This window comes from Pongo pygmaeus, chromosome 15, assembly GCF_028885625.2.
Source record: "Pongo pygmaeus isolate AG05252 chromosome 15, NHGRI_mPonPyg2-v2.0_pri, whole genome shotgun sequence".
NCBI classification, from domain to species: Eukaryota; Metazoa; Chordata; class Mammalia; order Primates; family Hominidae; genus Pongo; species Pongo pygmaeus.
In genome coordinates, this window is record NC_072388.2 from 61,811,936 (window position 1) to 61,827,922 (window position 15,987).

Below are 15,987 nucleotides of genomic sequence, written 5' to 3' on the forward strand. Positions count from 1 at the left end.
AGTTACATTCTGAAAAGGCAAGTATTGTTTAAATGACTCATAAGTTTTTTAAGAAGAAATAAAACACTTCCTCCATTCTCAACGTTTCTAATGTTCAAAATCACAGTATACTAAATAAATATGAGTTTTACTAGTATATCATCTCCCTGCATTGATAACCAACAGTAAGAGAGTTTTTAATGTTTTGACAAATATTTTTAAAGATGCTAAGACAATCATAATTTTTATTGAGTATTAAGATAGTATTATGTGGTTTCAGCTTGCATGGACCTTATGTTCCCATACTATCATTAAAAAAGTGAGGATTGCATATTACACGTATAATTCATTGACATTCTCATCATTTCAGGGAATTTTCTTAAGATAGGTACAAGTGTGGCTAATGGGAGGGAAGTAAAGCTGGCATCTTGAAGGAATCATACATTATTACAGTGGTTACAGGAACATACAAAACATAGATTAAGGAGTGAATGTCCATATTCCACAAAAACTTTCTAATGTTTGACATTCTCTGTTTTTCTAAGAGAACCTTGGCAAAAGTCTGATCATCTAAATAACAAAACTCACTCAAGTACTACATGTCTCTAAAACTCCATTCTCAATGCTTTCAAAATCATCAGTTGTACATCTGGTTTTAGATACACAGTTCTGCTGATCGGTATGATTGTCCAGACCATTTGTTCCACCAGGAAAGAAAATGTGGCATTACTAAACACCTTAACTAAGATTCTGAAAGATCAAATGGACATCTTTGTTATTGCTTTTCTTTCAGTTTTCAAAGAGTTCACATATTTACTAGAGGCAGATCCAAATTGTGGTGGAGGCTGAAGCTTATACAATCTGTGAAGCCCTCCTTAAGAAAAAGAATACAAAAATTATAAAACAAGATTACGAACAGAGTCTCGAAAGACATCCACTCAAATGAGGGCCCCTGAAGGTTCAGATTCATTATCTTCACAGAAAATCTGCACCTGAAAATACCAATCAATAAAATTTACAACCTAAAAGGCATAGTTTTTCAGCAAGATCCAGTAATGACACACAGGATCCAATAGCAGCACCACATTACAACCGGAAATTACAGGGTAACTCAAGCCCACCTTCTATAACACCAAACTAAGCAACTAGAATTCTAGAAAGTAAGAAATGAAAGTGGGTAAGGCAGATCAAAGATTGTCCAAGCACTGAGAAACCTGAATCCTTCATTTTTAATATATTTAATTTAAAAAGGAAAATTTTAATTGTCATTAAAATAATAAAATAAGTAAAAGGATCTCAGAATAAAATGACAGACTCTTAATTCCACAATCTTATATCTAGACTAACACAGGAAACCTCAAAGGATACCTGCAAGCTGGCATTGAAAAGCCACTGTTATTGTCAAAGCTGAAATTTCAGCTCATGTGAGTTTTATAAAAGTCTCTTGAAGGCATTATAATTAAATTAGAATTATTCAGCTAAAGAACATAAAGCCACTTCTCTCCCAAAAAAAATTAGCTTAATATTGTACATAATATTTTTATAGACAAGTGAAATTTTTAAATCAGTTTTTTACTAACTTTTATTTTTAATTAAAGAATCTTAATAAAGCAGAAACATTTTAAAATTCAAGATAAGGGCAATTAAACTAAGTAAATGTTTGTAGTCTTAAAAGAAAGAAAGAAAAACCATTTCACACTGCTACTAAATGACAGGTGTCTATGGTTCAATAAACTGAAACATAATATTCACAATTGGTCAACAGAAAAACAAAATAAGAAAGAATTTATGATATAACAAGCAACTAGGATAAAAATTATCAAAAATTAACTCTAGTAAGATTTAAAAGTAAGTTACAACTCAAATTTAAAAAAGAAGCTCTTTGAGGGATTGGTTTAATAACACCAACTAAGAAAAAACGCAACACAGGTCTGATGCAGCTAAAATTCTGAAGAGAAGATAAAAACAAACAAGCAATTTTTAAATAAACTATAAAAATTTCATAATACACCTCCATTAGTTAGTTCTTCCAATGCTAAAATCACTTATCCTAGGAAAATAAAGGCACTTAAGAAAAATAATCCTATATTATTAAAATCCGAATACTTTTTTTAAAATAGTCTTTCATTTCTTACATTGTTCCACTCAGATTTTTCATTTATTATACCACATATTTCCAGTGATAGAACATGTATTTGAAGGGATGAAATGTAGCAGTTAAATAATAAGAGGTATTTCAAAACAGACTATAAAGAATGTCGAAAATGTACTGTCTATCTATCCTCCCAAGGCAAGTGTTCTGGAGGTTAATTCAATCTCTGAAAGTATTTTCATCCAAAGTTGTCCAAGCCATACCGATAAATCAATGATTCCCGCATTCTCTATGGGTATGGCACATTTGTTTATTTGCTTGGCTTTGTCACATGTGAATGCTGAAATGTTTTATCACAGATTCCTGAAGTCTGACTCAGGATGACTGAAGCTCAATGCAGTCTTTGAATGGTTAATCAATTTGAGGGGTCACAAATTACAGAAATAGTAATCAACAGGCTTTAGAAACCATATATAATAATTTTACATAGTTTTCATATCTTCTACTAAATATCTTCAAGGAATACGTAACGGAAGTATTTTTAAAATCACAAAACTTCCACTTGCTCTCTTACATAGGATGCCAAGCTCCTCCTTGGTAGTTATAAATGAACTACTGCACTGTTACTTTATTGAAAGGAAAATAGAATTGGATTCACAGACGCAATCTATCTCTGTTATAATATTGGGTGGTCATGGTATAACAAAGGACTTTTGCATTTGGAGGACCACTTACAAAGTGGATAATTTATGGACAAGTCGTATATCCTCTCTGACCCATAGTTTCTTCATCAGTAAAATAAGGACAATAATAATATAACTCAAAGGGTGACAAAAGGATAATGCAAACAAAGTTACAAATTATAACGTGTTGCACAATGGCTGAAACATGACTGGCATGTACGGATGGGACTAGAATGCCCCTTCCTCACCCCCTAGCTTCTCCAGGATTCTCCAGGAACCATGCTTTCCAATAGGCAGTGTCACTGTGTCTTAAAGGGAGATGTGCATGGTTCTGTGAATCTTCTTTCTTCACAAGCCCATGAGGTTGAAGCAAACGCTCACTCAGAACCTGCTCCTGTATAATCTGGCCACTTTTCTTGTCACACAACTGACTGGTTTCGTCTTGGGAATAAGGCATAAGTTGTCTTCAGGCCTGGTCTAGGCCATACGCAGCTCACCTAGGCATCTGGCAGTTATCGTTCACGTGTATCTGACCTAGAAAACTTTGAGGAACAGGTGGTTTGGGCTTGTAGCAGGATTTACTTATTCTTGGATCCCTTGCTCTGCTCTCAAAATCTCACAAACAAGCCTTATAGTACCTAGCAGTAAGAATGGCTGTAATGATTGACAGACTTCCAAAGGAGAAAAGAATCTTACAACTCTGAAGAAAACATAACCTAATCATGAGTTCCACCAACCTCTCTTACTCTGCTAAATGTGCAACAGTGTGTCTAGACTAAAATGCAACAAATATTCAGTCACCATAATACAGGGTAATATCTGCAGGCTGTAGTTCACAGATTAGCAAATGCTTCATCAAAACAAAGCAACACAGATAGACTTAACGTGGTTGGTAAATGTGGTCTCCAGCTCAGAACTGGCCACAACCATAGAATCATAAAAGTTAATGGGAGGTGGACCGAGATCTGCAGTTAAAGGATCAAAAAAGATAAAGCCTGAGAGAGGGGAAGTTAAGGAGGAAAAATTAAAAACAAGAATACAGTTTTCAGCCGGGCACAGTGGCTCACGCCTGTAATCCCAGCACTTTGGGAGGCCGAGACGGGCAGATCACCTGAAGTCAGGAGTTCGAGACCGGCCTGGCCAGTTGAAACCCCATCTACACTAAAAATACAAAATTAGCTAGGTGTGGCGGCGGGTGCATGTAACCCCATCGTCTTGGGAGGCCGAGGCAAAAGAATCACTTTAACCCAGGTGGCGGAGGTTGCAGTGAGCCAAGATCGTGCCTTTGTACTCCAGCCTGGGCAAAAAGAGCGAAAGTCTGTCTCAAAAAAAAAAAAAAAAAAAAAAAAAATACAGTTTTCAAAATCTGAAAGAGGTAATTTTGGAATAAATCAAAGACATTCCTTTATACAGAGGATCATAACCAAAAGGTTTCACAACCCATTGATTTATATGGTCTTCAAAAGATTTCACTGGAGTAAATAAATGGTTGATCCATGACATATAATTAAGGAAAAACAGGGATAGCACTGTATATCTCTAATCTTTGGAGTCTGACATCACCAAGACACCTCTGCCCTTCAACACTTTTCATCAGTTTCACCGTGAGAAGCACAGCCCTCAGCCAAATGGAGCCAGACTGACTGGCATCCATCATGTGTCATATGCTCTTGGTAGCTGCTAAGATAATCATGTGTTCATAAAACTGCTGTGAAATCTGTTCAATAAAGTGTTTCTTAATATCTGACTCATTGTCTAACTTGATGGGGTTGGATAAGGGATTGTAAATGGCCTTTCAAAAAAATGCATTTGAGAGCATCTATCTACCCCTCAATCCTCCCTACCTAAACTACCTGATTGTTATTCTCACCCCTCTATCCAAAACAAAAACAAAAAATGACAGCAGAATAGGCTCTTAAAAGTTTCAGGTTAATTAGAAGTAAAATGCTAAAGTGGTTCCTACCTAATCTATGACAGTATATCCCAAATGTCAGAGCTTCTACAGGTCATAAGATAAGATCGTATGCTGTTAAGTGTCATTCTCCCAAAGTCTATAATCTCTTTTAAACATGCAATACTTTTCATGTCCTCCAATAAACAGCAAAACAGTCCAAAGGCTTGGAAAATGCAGTGTCCACAGTAAAATGGACAATGTTTGAAATTGTGTCATAGTGTCATAATTTTAGCTAAAACAAAAATGAGACAATATCTAGCACACATCAGATATTTTCAAATAGGAATTTCAGTACCATTATGACATAGCAAAAATGTAGGAAAACCAGAATCCTCACTAATGGCTGTTAAGAATGGAAACAGAAGGCTACTCTGGGCAAAAATCTTATGGCAGTTAATTTACAAACTCTGCATATATTCTATTATCCAGCAATCTCATTTCTGGGGATAGAGACAGAAAACTTCTCACACAGGGCCACAAGAAGATGTGTAGGAGGATTCTTATTTCCAAATTGTTTGAGGTAGCAAAGTGTCAAAGTTAGATTCCAGGACTACTAGAATGTATAAATAGAACGAAGGCTGTGAAGACTCTAGAACATTAGACAACAATCAGACATGATGAATAGATCATCATACGGTGACACAAAGAAGTCTAAAAACATAATGGTGAATGAAAAGAGTAAGAAACCATAAATATTATAGTGTGGTAGGAATTAAATGGATCTTAAAAACCAACATATGCAAAGCAATATCATTTCAAGAATATACATATTTAATAAACAAGCAGAAGACAGATTAGAAAGACGTAAAATAAACACACTCTAGAATTAATAACCATAAAAGGAAGAAGGGGGATGGGATGAAAGGGAAAAGAAATAAAAGGGAAGAAATGAAATAAAATAAAGAGAGATCTTGCTTAGAGAGAGCAAAATGATAATATTGTGACAAATTGAGGAGTATGTTTAATTTGATTCTGTGTGTCTGGTCCAATGTGGGAGGGGTTGAGAAGGGCAAAGAAGAAAAAAGATAAGAAAACAGAAGAAAGAAATATTAGCCCCTTGATATTATAAAAACACAAATTAATGTGTTTTTATTTTACCATAAAACAATTCACTTTTGAATATTTAAACTATGGCATGTAATCATTTACCTAGTTGCCACTTTAACCCTATAGACTTTAATTCATCTAATGCAAGTTGTATACAAAAATGATTCTTTTTTCTGAGATACATAGTGTTAAAGGTTGTATTTTCCCATATAAAATGAAGCTCACGGCTTTGTAGCTTCTTATTCTCTTATGTCTGTCTAAAAACTTATTATGATAAGCAAAATTTTTAAAATTATTTACAAGGATATTCTCAGTGTCAAATGCTTATCTCCATATTCACTTATAAGTCAGTAATTCCACATACCATAATAACTTTTAGCCATTAACCCCATGTTTCTAAATGTGCATCTAATTTTCTTCTTTTCTCCCTCTGTTATTTTGTGTCACACATTTAAAGGCTTTTCTGGATTTATCCAAGAAATGGGAAAAAAGCTATATGTAAAAGAATTTGAGTCATGATGCAAACACTTTTATAAACTGCTTGGGGGGTGGTTTTGGGTTTGTTGTTTTACTTTGTTTTAGGCTTTTTTTTACTTGATAATATGTTGTTAGTTTTTTCCAGTGTCATTGTCCTTCCAGTATATACAACATATGATGTAGCTAAACTTCTGCTACTGGATATTTTGATTACTTCCAGGTCTTCACTCTTCTAAATAATGCTACAGCAAACATAAAATGGATATAGTTTAATTTTAAAAGAGAATAAGGAAGTTTAAAAGAAGAACACATTAAAATAAATCATGCTTCCAAGAAAAACTGATAAAGGTCAGATATTTGTTCATATATCAGATGCCTGTCTTCATTGTTCTGTGAGGGCATGAAACTGGTTGCAATTTTTAGGTTAACAAAACACATCTGGCATTTTATGCAAGTAAGTAATAATTGTTTACATTAAGAACATGATCATTTGAAAACATTGTCTCTGATAAGTAAAGACAATTTGGGGAAAGACTCAAACACTTTTTTATACAGCTAAAAAGCATGGTATAATCCAAAACTCTCCCACCTCAAATGTCATAACACAGGATGAAATACAAGAAATAACAGTATGCTATACACAGCATGTGAGACCTAGGTTACGGTTTATTGCAAAACAAGCCAATCTAATTCAATAAACACTGACATAAGACACTGTCTTGTGTCCTGTTGTGCATATAAAAGTGAGCAAGATGGAGACCCTACTTTTAAGGCACTTACAATCTGGTACTTGTGTTAGGAGAAGAAAAGCAGCTCTTTCATAGGAGCAAAGAGCTAATATAACATACCAGCACTTATTTTCTTACTGAATCCTTTGTAGGAAAAAATTGTACTTGCCAAAGAAAATAGGCCAGGGATAGGGCAGATACATGGGACACAAGAAGGGATGAGAGCAGAACTTAAAATAGATCCAGATATGAAGAGCAGTACTTCTCAAAAATGGCAACAAAAGCAATACAGCAATAAGAATAAAAACCCAAGGGATAAGGGGAGTTAGTTTAAGGCCAAATGATGATGCCAACAAAAATATACACAAGAAACTATGAGGAGTCAGAGAAGGGAAAAACCTGTCTTGTTTAGGGAAGCATAAATACCTTCAGGTAGATGAGATCTGAGATAAACCTGGCATGAAGACGGGATGTCAGCAGTCCAAGAATAAGAAATGGGAGTGTGAGTGTATCTGTGTTCCCTGGAACTCTCTCTATGGACCTGTTCCACAGGATAAGGTCTACCATGAAACTCAGCTTTTTCTAACTTAAACTGCCTTCTGGGGAATAAGAGAGGAGCAATGCTTAATATGGCCCAACGATATCAGTGCTAGCAAAGGGACCCTCTCAACCAGAAGCCACAGATTTTCATCACTCCCATTTACCAATTTCCATACCTGGGAATGAAGACTGAATATGAGAATGCCTATAGTAGAGGCAAAAAAGAGGATGGCTAGAGGAGCATAGATTAAGGAAGAGAATGTTTGAGCAGATTATTTCTCAAGCCTGGATAAGCACCAGAATCATCTAAGCTGTTGGTTAAAAATACTGACTCCCTGCTTGACCCACCCACTTCAGAATCACCTACTGATTCTAATTCAGTAGGTTTAAGCGGGGTAGGAATCTGTTTTGCAAAACCATTTAAGTGATTGCTATGTGCAGTCAGGTTTAAACTCAATGGTATAATATAAAATATCTACCTTTCATGACGATGAAGGATATCTAGAGAGGGAAAGAGAGAGTCATCAACCAATCCCTTCTGTATACCGAGGATGACTCTCTCTCTCTCCCTTTCTCCCTCTGTATGTATGTATATATACAGATATACATGTTCCTCTGATTACTCAGCACCTAGACTATTCTTGGCTCATGGTAGATGGTAGGTGATCAAAAAATATTTATTGAATGAATTGATTAATTCACAGATATATATACAGTTACATACATAGAGAGGGAGAGAGTCATACACAGGGGATTGGTTCCAGGATCCCTGCGTATATCAAAATCCGTGCACACTCAAGTCCTGCAGTTAGCCCTGCAGAACCCACATATATAAAAAGTCAGCCCTCTGTACCCAAGGGTTTCACATCCCCTTGAATATCGTATTTTTGATCTGTATTTCTCTAATACTATATTTCTGATCACATTTGGTTGAAAAAATTAACCTATAAGTGACCCACACTGTTCAAACCAGTGTTGTTCCAGGGTCAACTGTATATGTATATAAGTATTTATATATATATATATAATGCTTCTCAGCATCAATGGGTAGAAAAAATAAATCACTATTTCTCTGGGCAAGTCCCTTAACACAGCTCTACCTCAGTTTTCTCATCTGAAAAACAGAGGATTTGGCCTAGAAAAAAAAAAATCAGATCCCTTGTAGTTCTAAAATAACTTGGTTCAGTGCTTAGTTAAATGAGAGCTTTAAAGAAAAATTAACTCATGGAAAAAACATCCCATCTGGCCTTACTGAAATATTGTGAAAAGTTTCAGGTTCTAAATTAGTTCCTTATATATAGTTTCCTTTTCTTTTTTCTGATCCCCTTTTTTCTTAATATTCTCTTTAAGCTCACAGAAATGGCATTTTTTTAAAGAACCATTATAATAATATAAATGTCAGATTCTGTTGTACATGAGTCAAACAATGTACCATTACCAAGTACATGTGGCTTACACAGGATGTAAGAGCTTTATTTTATGTTCTTTACATTCTCATGGACCATGTTTAACTTGGCCAGGTGGTGTTTACTCTGTTTTATTCAAGACAATTTAGTTGTTCCAGAGGTGCTGTAGATCACATGCCACAAGTTGTTCCCTGATACAAGACGTTCCTCTGATTACTCAGCATCTAGTCTATTCCTGGCTCATGGTAGGTGATCAAAAAATATTTATTGAATGAATTGATTAACTCACAGATATATAAAAATCTTTCTTTTGGCAAAAGTTTTCACCAATGGCTCTTAAGCTATATGTTTCCGTTGATAATTTAGTCTCCCTAATATTCTAATATAATTTTTAACTCTATATTTGTATATGGGAGTCCAAGTAAACTTAAGCCTTTTAATTACATTCAGATTTCTGTTAAATTTCAGAAAAGATTACTTAGCTATTCTGTTACCTACCTGCAAGTGCTGCTTTTCTGCATGACGTCAGCTCGATGATATCCGGAGAGTTTACAAAAACCGTCATTACTATAAACTACAGGCCAATCCACAATCTGGGCATTTCCCAGTAAGAAACTTGATTCTGAAGAAGAAAGGAGAAAAAAGGAGGTTATTTAGCTTCATTCAACAATGCACTTATTTCAAGTAATCAAAAAGGCAAACTCATAAAGATGGACACATACAACTATGGTTTGTAATTGTGCAAATAACATAACCTGTTCTTGAAATTGACATAACCAGCTTTGCATGATCATCATATGGGACCTGCAATAAATATCAAATTTATATACAAACTAAAAATTCCATTTAAAAGAAACCAGTTTATAATATTTCTTTTCATTCAAGTATACCCTAAGCTATGAAATCAAAGTGTAGTTAGTATTAAATAATGTTAATGACTACAAATTACACCTAAAAATTGGTTAATTTATTAAGATTAGGGCTATGGTCACTTCCCTACAAATTGAGAATATTGAAGTTGATAATAAAAGAAAATTGGATGACCCCCTTCAAAAATTGTTATATAATTTTTTATTATTATATATTAATAAAAATTATTATATAATTTTTTATTATTATATATTTAATAAAAATTATATAATTTTTATTATATATATAATAATAAAAATTATTATATATATAATATATTGCTGGCATGATGGAACAATTTTTTTGTCCATTAGGCTGATCTTGAAAAGTCTAATTTAAAATAGAATTTAAAAGTCTTCTTTAAATTAAAATTATTCAAAGATATTTTCAACCACATAATACAGATAATTTAGAAACTATCAGTATTCCAAATAAAAGAGATATTTTTGTTCTATTTTACACAGAAAAGTAGGTTTGGTTTTGTATAAATTAATATAAAATGACTGAAAATCCAATCACATTGGCAGTAACTTTAGCAGTTTTGTAAACCACATGTTTTATGTCAACATTAAAATGAATTAAAATTAAAATAATATTAAAATATATAAATGAACACTGATTTTTAATATAAATAATTTAAAAGTAAAAATTTTTAAAGCAATAATATGCTTCAAAATCTTACCTAAGAAAAATTTCCTTTGAACTCATACTCAGGGTAGTATACTAAAAATATAACAATTTTTTTAGAAGACTTTAAATCCTCATTCATAATTTGTCTTCATAAAAATAATAATGCAATTTAGCATTTATTAAGTAGCTGCTGTATAAAAGTCACTGCTCTGGGTCAAACAGTGGGATAAAATAAAGATTAGTAAAACACACCCTTTGCTCTCAATAAGTGTGTATGTTGAAAACAAATATGTAACAACAAAATACAACTGCCAGAATAGATACTAAAGAAGCATGGGACAAAATATGAAAAACAAAATCTGTTTGAAGCCACTAGGAAACAACCGAAAGTAGGCAGAAACTGGAAAAGGTAAACCCTTGAAAAAGAGAGGCTTTATTAGCTGAGATAGTCATTTAACTGTCTATTCCCCTGAGAGCACTTGCCAGTTTGGGAAGTTCATGGTGTGAAAGAGCTCAAGCAGAAGTGTCTTACAAGTCTAAGGAGTCAAAGGTCACAATTTGGGGGTGGCAGAGCAACTTGGAGTTGGGGAAATCCTTTAATTGATGGAGTGATAAACCTCTGCATAATATACCTCAAATCCTTCTTGTGGCCCAAACTGGGCAGGCATAGGGTGAGACAATAAGGAATCCAGCAGACAGCAATGGTAAAGAGCTAAAGAGATGGACAGAAATTTCACCACCTCCCCAAAGCTAGAAGATGAATTTCAGAGTTCAAGTCCCATGAAGCTAGAGAAGAGCTTGAAAAACAACTCAAGCCTTCCATCTAAACACAGAAGGCCATGCATTAGGAGTAAGAAACAAGTCATAGGATGAACGGATATGCCCTGGGACTAAAATAAAAAATGTAGAAAGTAGACCAACACGAAAAATAATCTTAAAATCAAGTCTCTTCATGATCAAGGTCATCCATCAGCAATTAAACTGCCTGATTTAAAAAAAAATATAATTCTCCTCAGAGGAAAATAATGAAATCCCAAATCTCTAAAATGTATTGATATAATGTCCCAGAAACAATCAAAAATTATTAGACAGGCAAGAAATGGAAAACTCTACAATTACTACGGAAAAAAGTAGGCAGTAGAAAGAGAAGTCAATAGGTAAACATAGAAATAATGCAATCTCTGAAATTAAACATTTATTGGATTGGTTTAACAGACACTAAAAAGAAAGAACAATTTGAAAACACATCGATACAAGCTATTGCAAACTGAAGTAAAAGAGAAAAAGATTGAAGAGATGTTCTGTGGGACAATATCAAGCAATCTAAAATATATGTAGTTGAGTCTGAAAAAAAAAACAAAAGAGGGCACACATGTTATTGGACAATACGATAGCTAAAATTTTTCCAGATAGAATGAAAACTAGCAATTCAGTAAACCACAAGAGAGATAAACATAAACAAGCTACAGTAGGAATACCTTTCTTGGTCTTTTGTTCCACATGAAGAAGTGTTCTATTTTCTGCAAATTGATCTATAGATTCAATACAATCACAATGAAAATGACAACAGGCTTTTTTGAGGAAATTGAAAAATTATAAAAGTTTGTGAAAATGCAAATTAAAGTAGTTAAAAATAAAATATGAAAAAGTAGAACAAAGTTAGAGAAACAAACAACTATAGTAATTAAGATGGTGTGGAAATGGAGTAAGGACAGACAAGTAAACCAATAAAACAAAATGAGTTCAGAAACAGGCCCTCACATACAACATTAACAGCTTTTTTGCAAAGATGCCACACCAACTGAATAGGTAAAGTCTTTTTCAATGAATTTTATTGAAACAACTAGATATCCATATGAGCAAAAATTGAAACATGACCCCTATCTCATACACAAAAATAATTTGAAATGGGTCATAGATGTAAATATAAAAGGGAAAATTATAAACCTTCTAGAAGAAAACATAGAAGGAAATCTTCACTATCATGAGGAAGACAAAAATTTCTTATATAAGCCTCATATAGCAATCACCATAAAAGAAAATGTTGATAAATTAGGCATCATCAAAATAACTGTCAACTACTCATTCAAGGACATTCTCAAGAAAATGAAATGGAAACCTACAGCCTGGGAGAAAATACTTTTGATACAGATATCTGAGAAAGAACTCTAATCCAGAAAATACAAAATATTCCTACAAAAGAACAAACAACCCAAGTATCAAAATGAGCAAGTAACTTAAACAGACATTTCACACACAGAAAAGAGAAACAACAGCCAATGAACACAAGAATAAGACGCTTACAATCATCAGGCATCAAGAAACATGAACTGAAAGCACAATGATATACTGCTGCTCAATTACTAGAGTAGTTTTAAAGATTAACAATACAACACTGTTGATGAGAATCAAGAACTAGTGCTCTTTATAAAATGCTAGCAAGAATGTAAAATGGTATGATCACTTTGGAAAACAGCTTCTTGTAAAGTTAAATATGTATCTATGACCCAGAAATTTCACTTCTAGGTATTTATGCAAGTGAAATGAAAACATATGTTTACAAAAAGACTTGTAGGAAAATGTCCACATCAGATTTATTCATAGTAGCCAAAAATTGGAAACAATGTAAAGGTCTATTAAGAAGAGAATGGATTAGAAATTGTGCCATATTTACACAAGGAATACTACTCAGTTCTAAAATGGAACAAACTTCTGATACATGCAACAATATGACTCAAAAACATTATAAAAGAAACCAGCCACTAAAGTATGTATACTGTTTGATTTCATTAATATGAAGCTTAAATATAGGGAAAACTAATATTATATGATGATAGGAACAAGAACAATGATTTATAAAGGGAATGGTGGAGGAAGTGACAGCAAAGATAAAAAGAACTTTCTGGCAAATGTAATTGTTCTCTATCTTGATAGAGGTATACGTTACACAGGTGTATACAATTGTCAAAATTCATTTAACTGTGCAGTTAAGATCTGTGCATTTTGCTGCATAAAAATTTTTTAAAACACACAAAGAGGACAATGGATAACTCCGTCTGACCAGAGAATCAGAAGTTTTAAGAAAACAATGGTACTTGGGCTTAACCTTAGTTATGAGGATGGTAATACTACATTTCTGTGGTACCCAGGGCAATTAGAGATCAAAATGAGCTAACTTCTGCAAAAGTACTTCAGAAAGTATAAATTCCTCTATAAATAAATGATGTTTATTTATAGTATCAACTATAAATTTTTTAATATGACCATCAAAAATTGTTTTCTTTCTCGCCTTAGCCCAAGCCAGTTTACCCTCTCTAATCCATAAGCTGTCCACTTCATGACTAGATAACTGTGGCAGGCCATACAGCTACATGGTAACCCTGCCTTAACTCATTCCAATGTTCAGTCTTGTGATTAGGTGAATGCTAAATTGTCTCCCTGAAACCCTTCCTGTATCCTATCATTCTTCATCCAGATCAACAATCCCAACTGTTTATATAATCAAATCTCAAATCCTTTCTGAGGCTAACAAAGCCCTCTGAAATCCAGCCTCACCTTCCCTACCTATACAAACATGTTTCCCATTATTCCTAAAGTCTATACTATTACAGTTAGGTCAGTCTCTTCATTATGTTCCGAAAATCTGCTCATTCATGCTGCCCACTATTCACTTGAAATCCTTTTCTGACATCTCTTTGCCCATCAAAACATTTAAGAATCATCTCAACTCTACGTTTTCTATGCTACATTCACTGAATACCACTCAGCCTACATCTCCTCTGGCTGCCACCATATCTGTCTCCAACCATTCACAGGACAAACTTTCCATAGAAGTTGTCTGTTCTCACTGGCTCCATCTCCTCAGCTCCTGTTCACTCAACTCACTCCTATTTAGCTTCTTCCCTCACCAGTCCACCAAGACAGCCAAGTTACCAATAACCTCTCCCTATTGCCAAGCCCACAGGATGCTTTTCACTCATTTCATAACAATTCAGAAGCGTTGGTAACCATTCCCCTCTTAAAAGTCTCTCAATGCTTGGCTTTCACAGAATACCATTCACTTGTTTCTCTGAACATTCCTCTACTTTTTTTGCAGGCTCACCATTCTTTACCAATAAGTATACATTAGAGTGCCTTCTTTACCAATAAGTAGACATTAGAGTGCCTAAGTCCTCTCCTTTCTTTACTCTTATACGCTTACCTATGTCCATAGATTCAGTAACTAATAATTGTATATCTCCAAACCAAACCTCATCTATAAACTCTCGATCTTGATATCCAAACTTGACCTCTCTTCTTAGCTATCTTAAATGTGCTTCAGTATAACATGATCATGACTTTTTACTCCTTCAAATTAGGTGCTTTCCCATTGTTTCCTGTCTTAGAGAATGGGGCCACCATCCATACAATTTTATCAGCCAGTAATCTGGGAGCCATCAGTCAACATTTATCCCATTACCCTCATATCTAATTAATTACCAGTCGCATTACTTTTATCTCCTAAAACACTTTCAAATCTCTCTAGTTCTCTTCATCTCCATGATCATCACCCAACTCCAACCCTCTATCATCTCTCCCCTACACTACTCAGGTAACTGTCTGATTTACTCAGAACCTCTGTGGGATTCCTTCAATGGATTTTTTATACTGAAGCCAAACAAGTTGTTTTTTTTGTTTGTTTGTTTTTTTCAAAAAAAACTAAAATTGTATTATGTTTCCTCCCTCCTTTAACATCCTTCTTTTGGCTCTCATAAGACCCAAATCCTTTCCATGGCCCACAATGACTTCAAAGTCTGCCTAGCCTTAGTTCTCATCACTCTGACCCTTGCCCACGATACTCGCCTGCAATAGCCTCATCGACTTTTCTTATATTCTTGTAAAAGCCAAGTTCTCTCCCAGCATAAGGACTTTTTACTTGCCATCATCTCTGCCTAAATACCATTCCTTTCCCTCCTCACCTTGTCTTGTCACCTTCATTTATTTAGATCTTAACTCAATTGACATGACCTCAGGGAATCTTTCCCTGACCCCTGATGAGGTTATATCCCTGTTATATAATTTTTTGACATGATGTACCTCTCCTTCACAGCCATTCATAATTGCAGTTTTATACCTATTTGTGTCATGACTTAATTAATGTATATCTGGCCGGGCACAGTGACTCACACTTTTAATCCCAGCACTTTGGGAGGCAGAGGCAGGTGGATCATGAGGTCAGGAGATCGAGGCCAACCTGGCCAACATGGTGACACCCCATCTCTACTAAAAATATAAAATTAGCCGGGCATAATGGTGCACACCTGTAGTCCCAGCTACCCGGGAGGCTGAGGCAGGAGAATAGCTGGAACACGGGAGGCGGAGGTTACAGTAAGCCAATATCATGCCACTGCACTACAGCCTGGGCAAGAGAGCAAGACTACATCTCAAAAAAATGAAAAAATTAATGTTTATCTGCCTATTGGATTATAAGCTCTATAGGGATAGAGCCCATGTAGGTTTTTGCTCACATTTGATCTCTCATTGCCTAGCACACTGCCTGACA

At 34.6% G+C, this 15,987-nt stretch overlaps 1 protein-coding gene across 1 annotated transcript in view; it reads right to left on the minus strand.

The window, feature by feature from the left end:
- KCNH5 (potassium voltage-gated channel subfamily H member 5) overlaps window positions 1-15,987 on the minus strand; it is a 347,265-nt gene that overhangs the window by 308,650 nt on the left and 22,628 nt on the right. Inside the window, exon 2 of the mRNA XM_054448009.2 lies at window positions 9,405-9,528. Coding sequence (XP_054303984.1) covers window positions 9,405-9,528 — 124 coding nt within the window. The remainder of the gene's footprint in view (window positions 1-9,404; window positions 9,529-15,987) is intronic.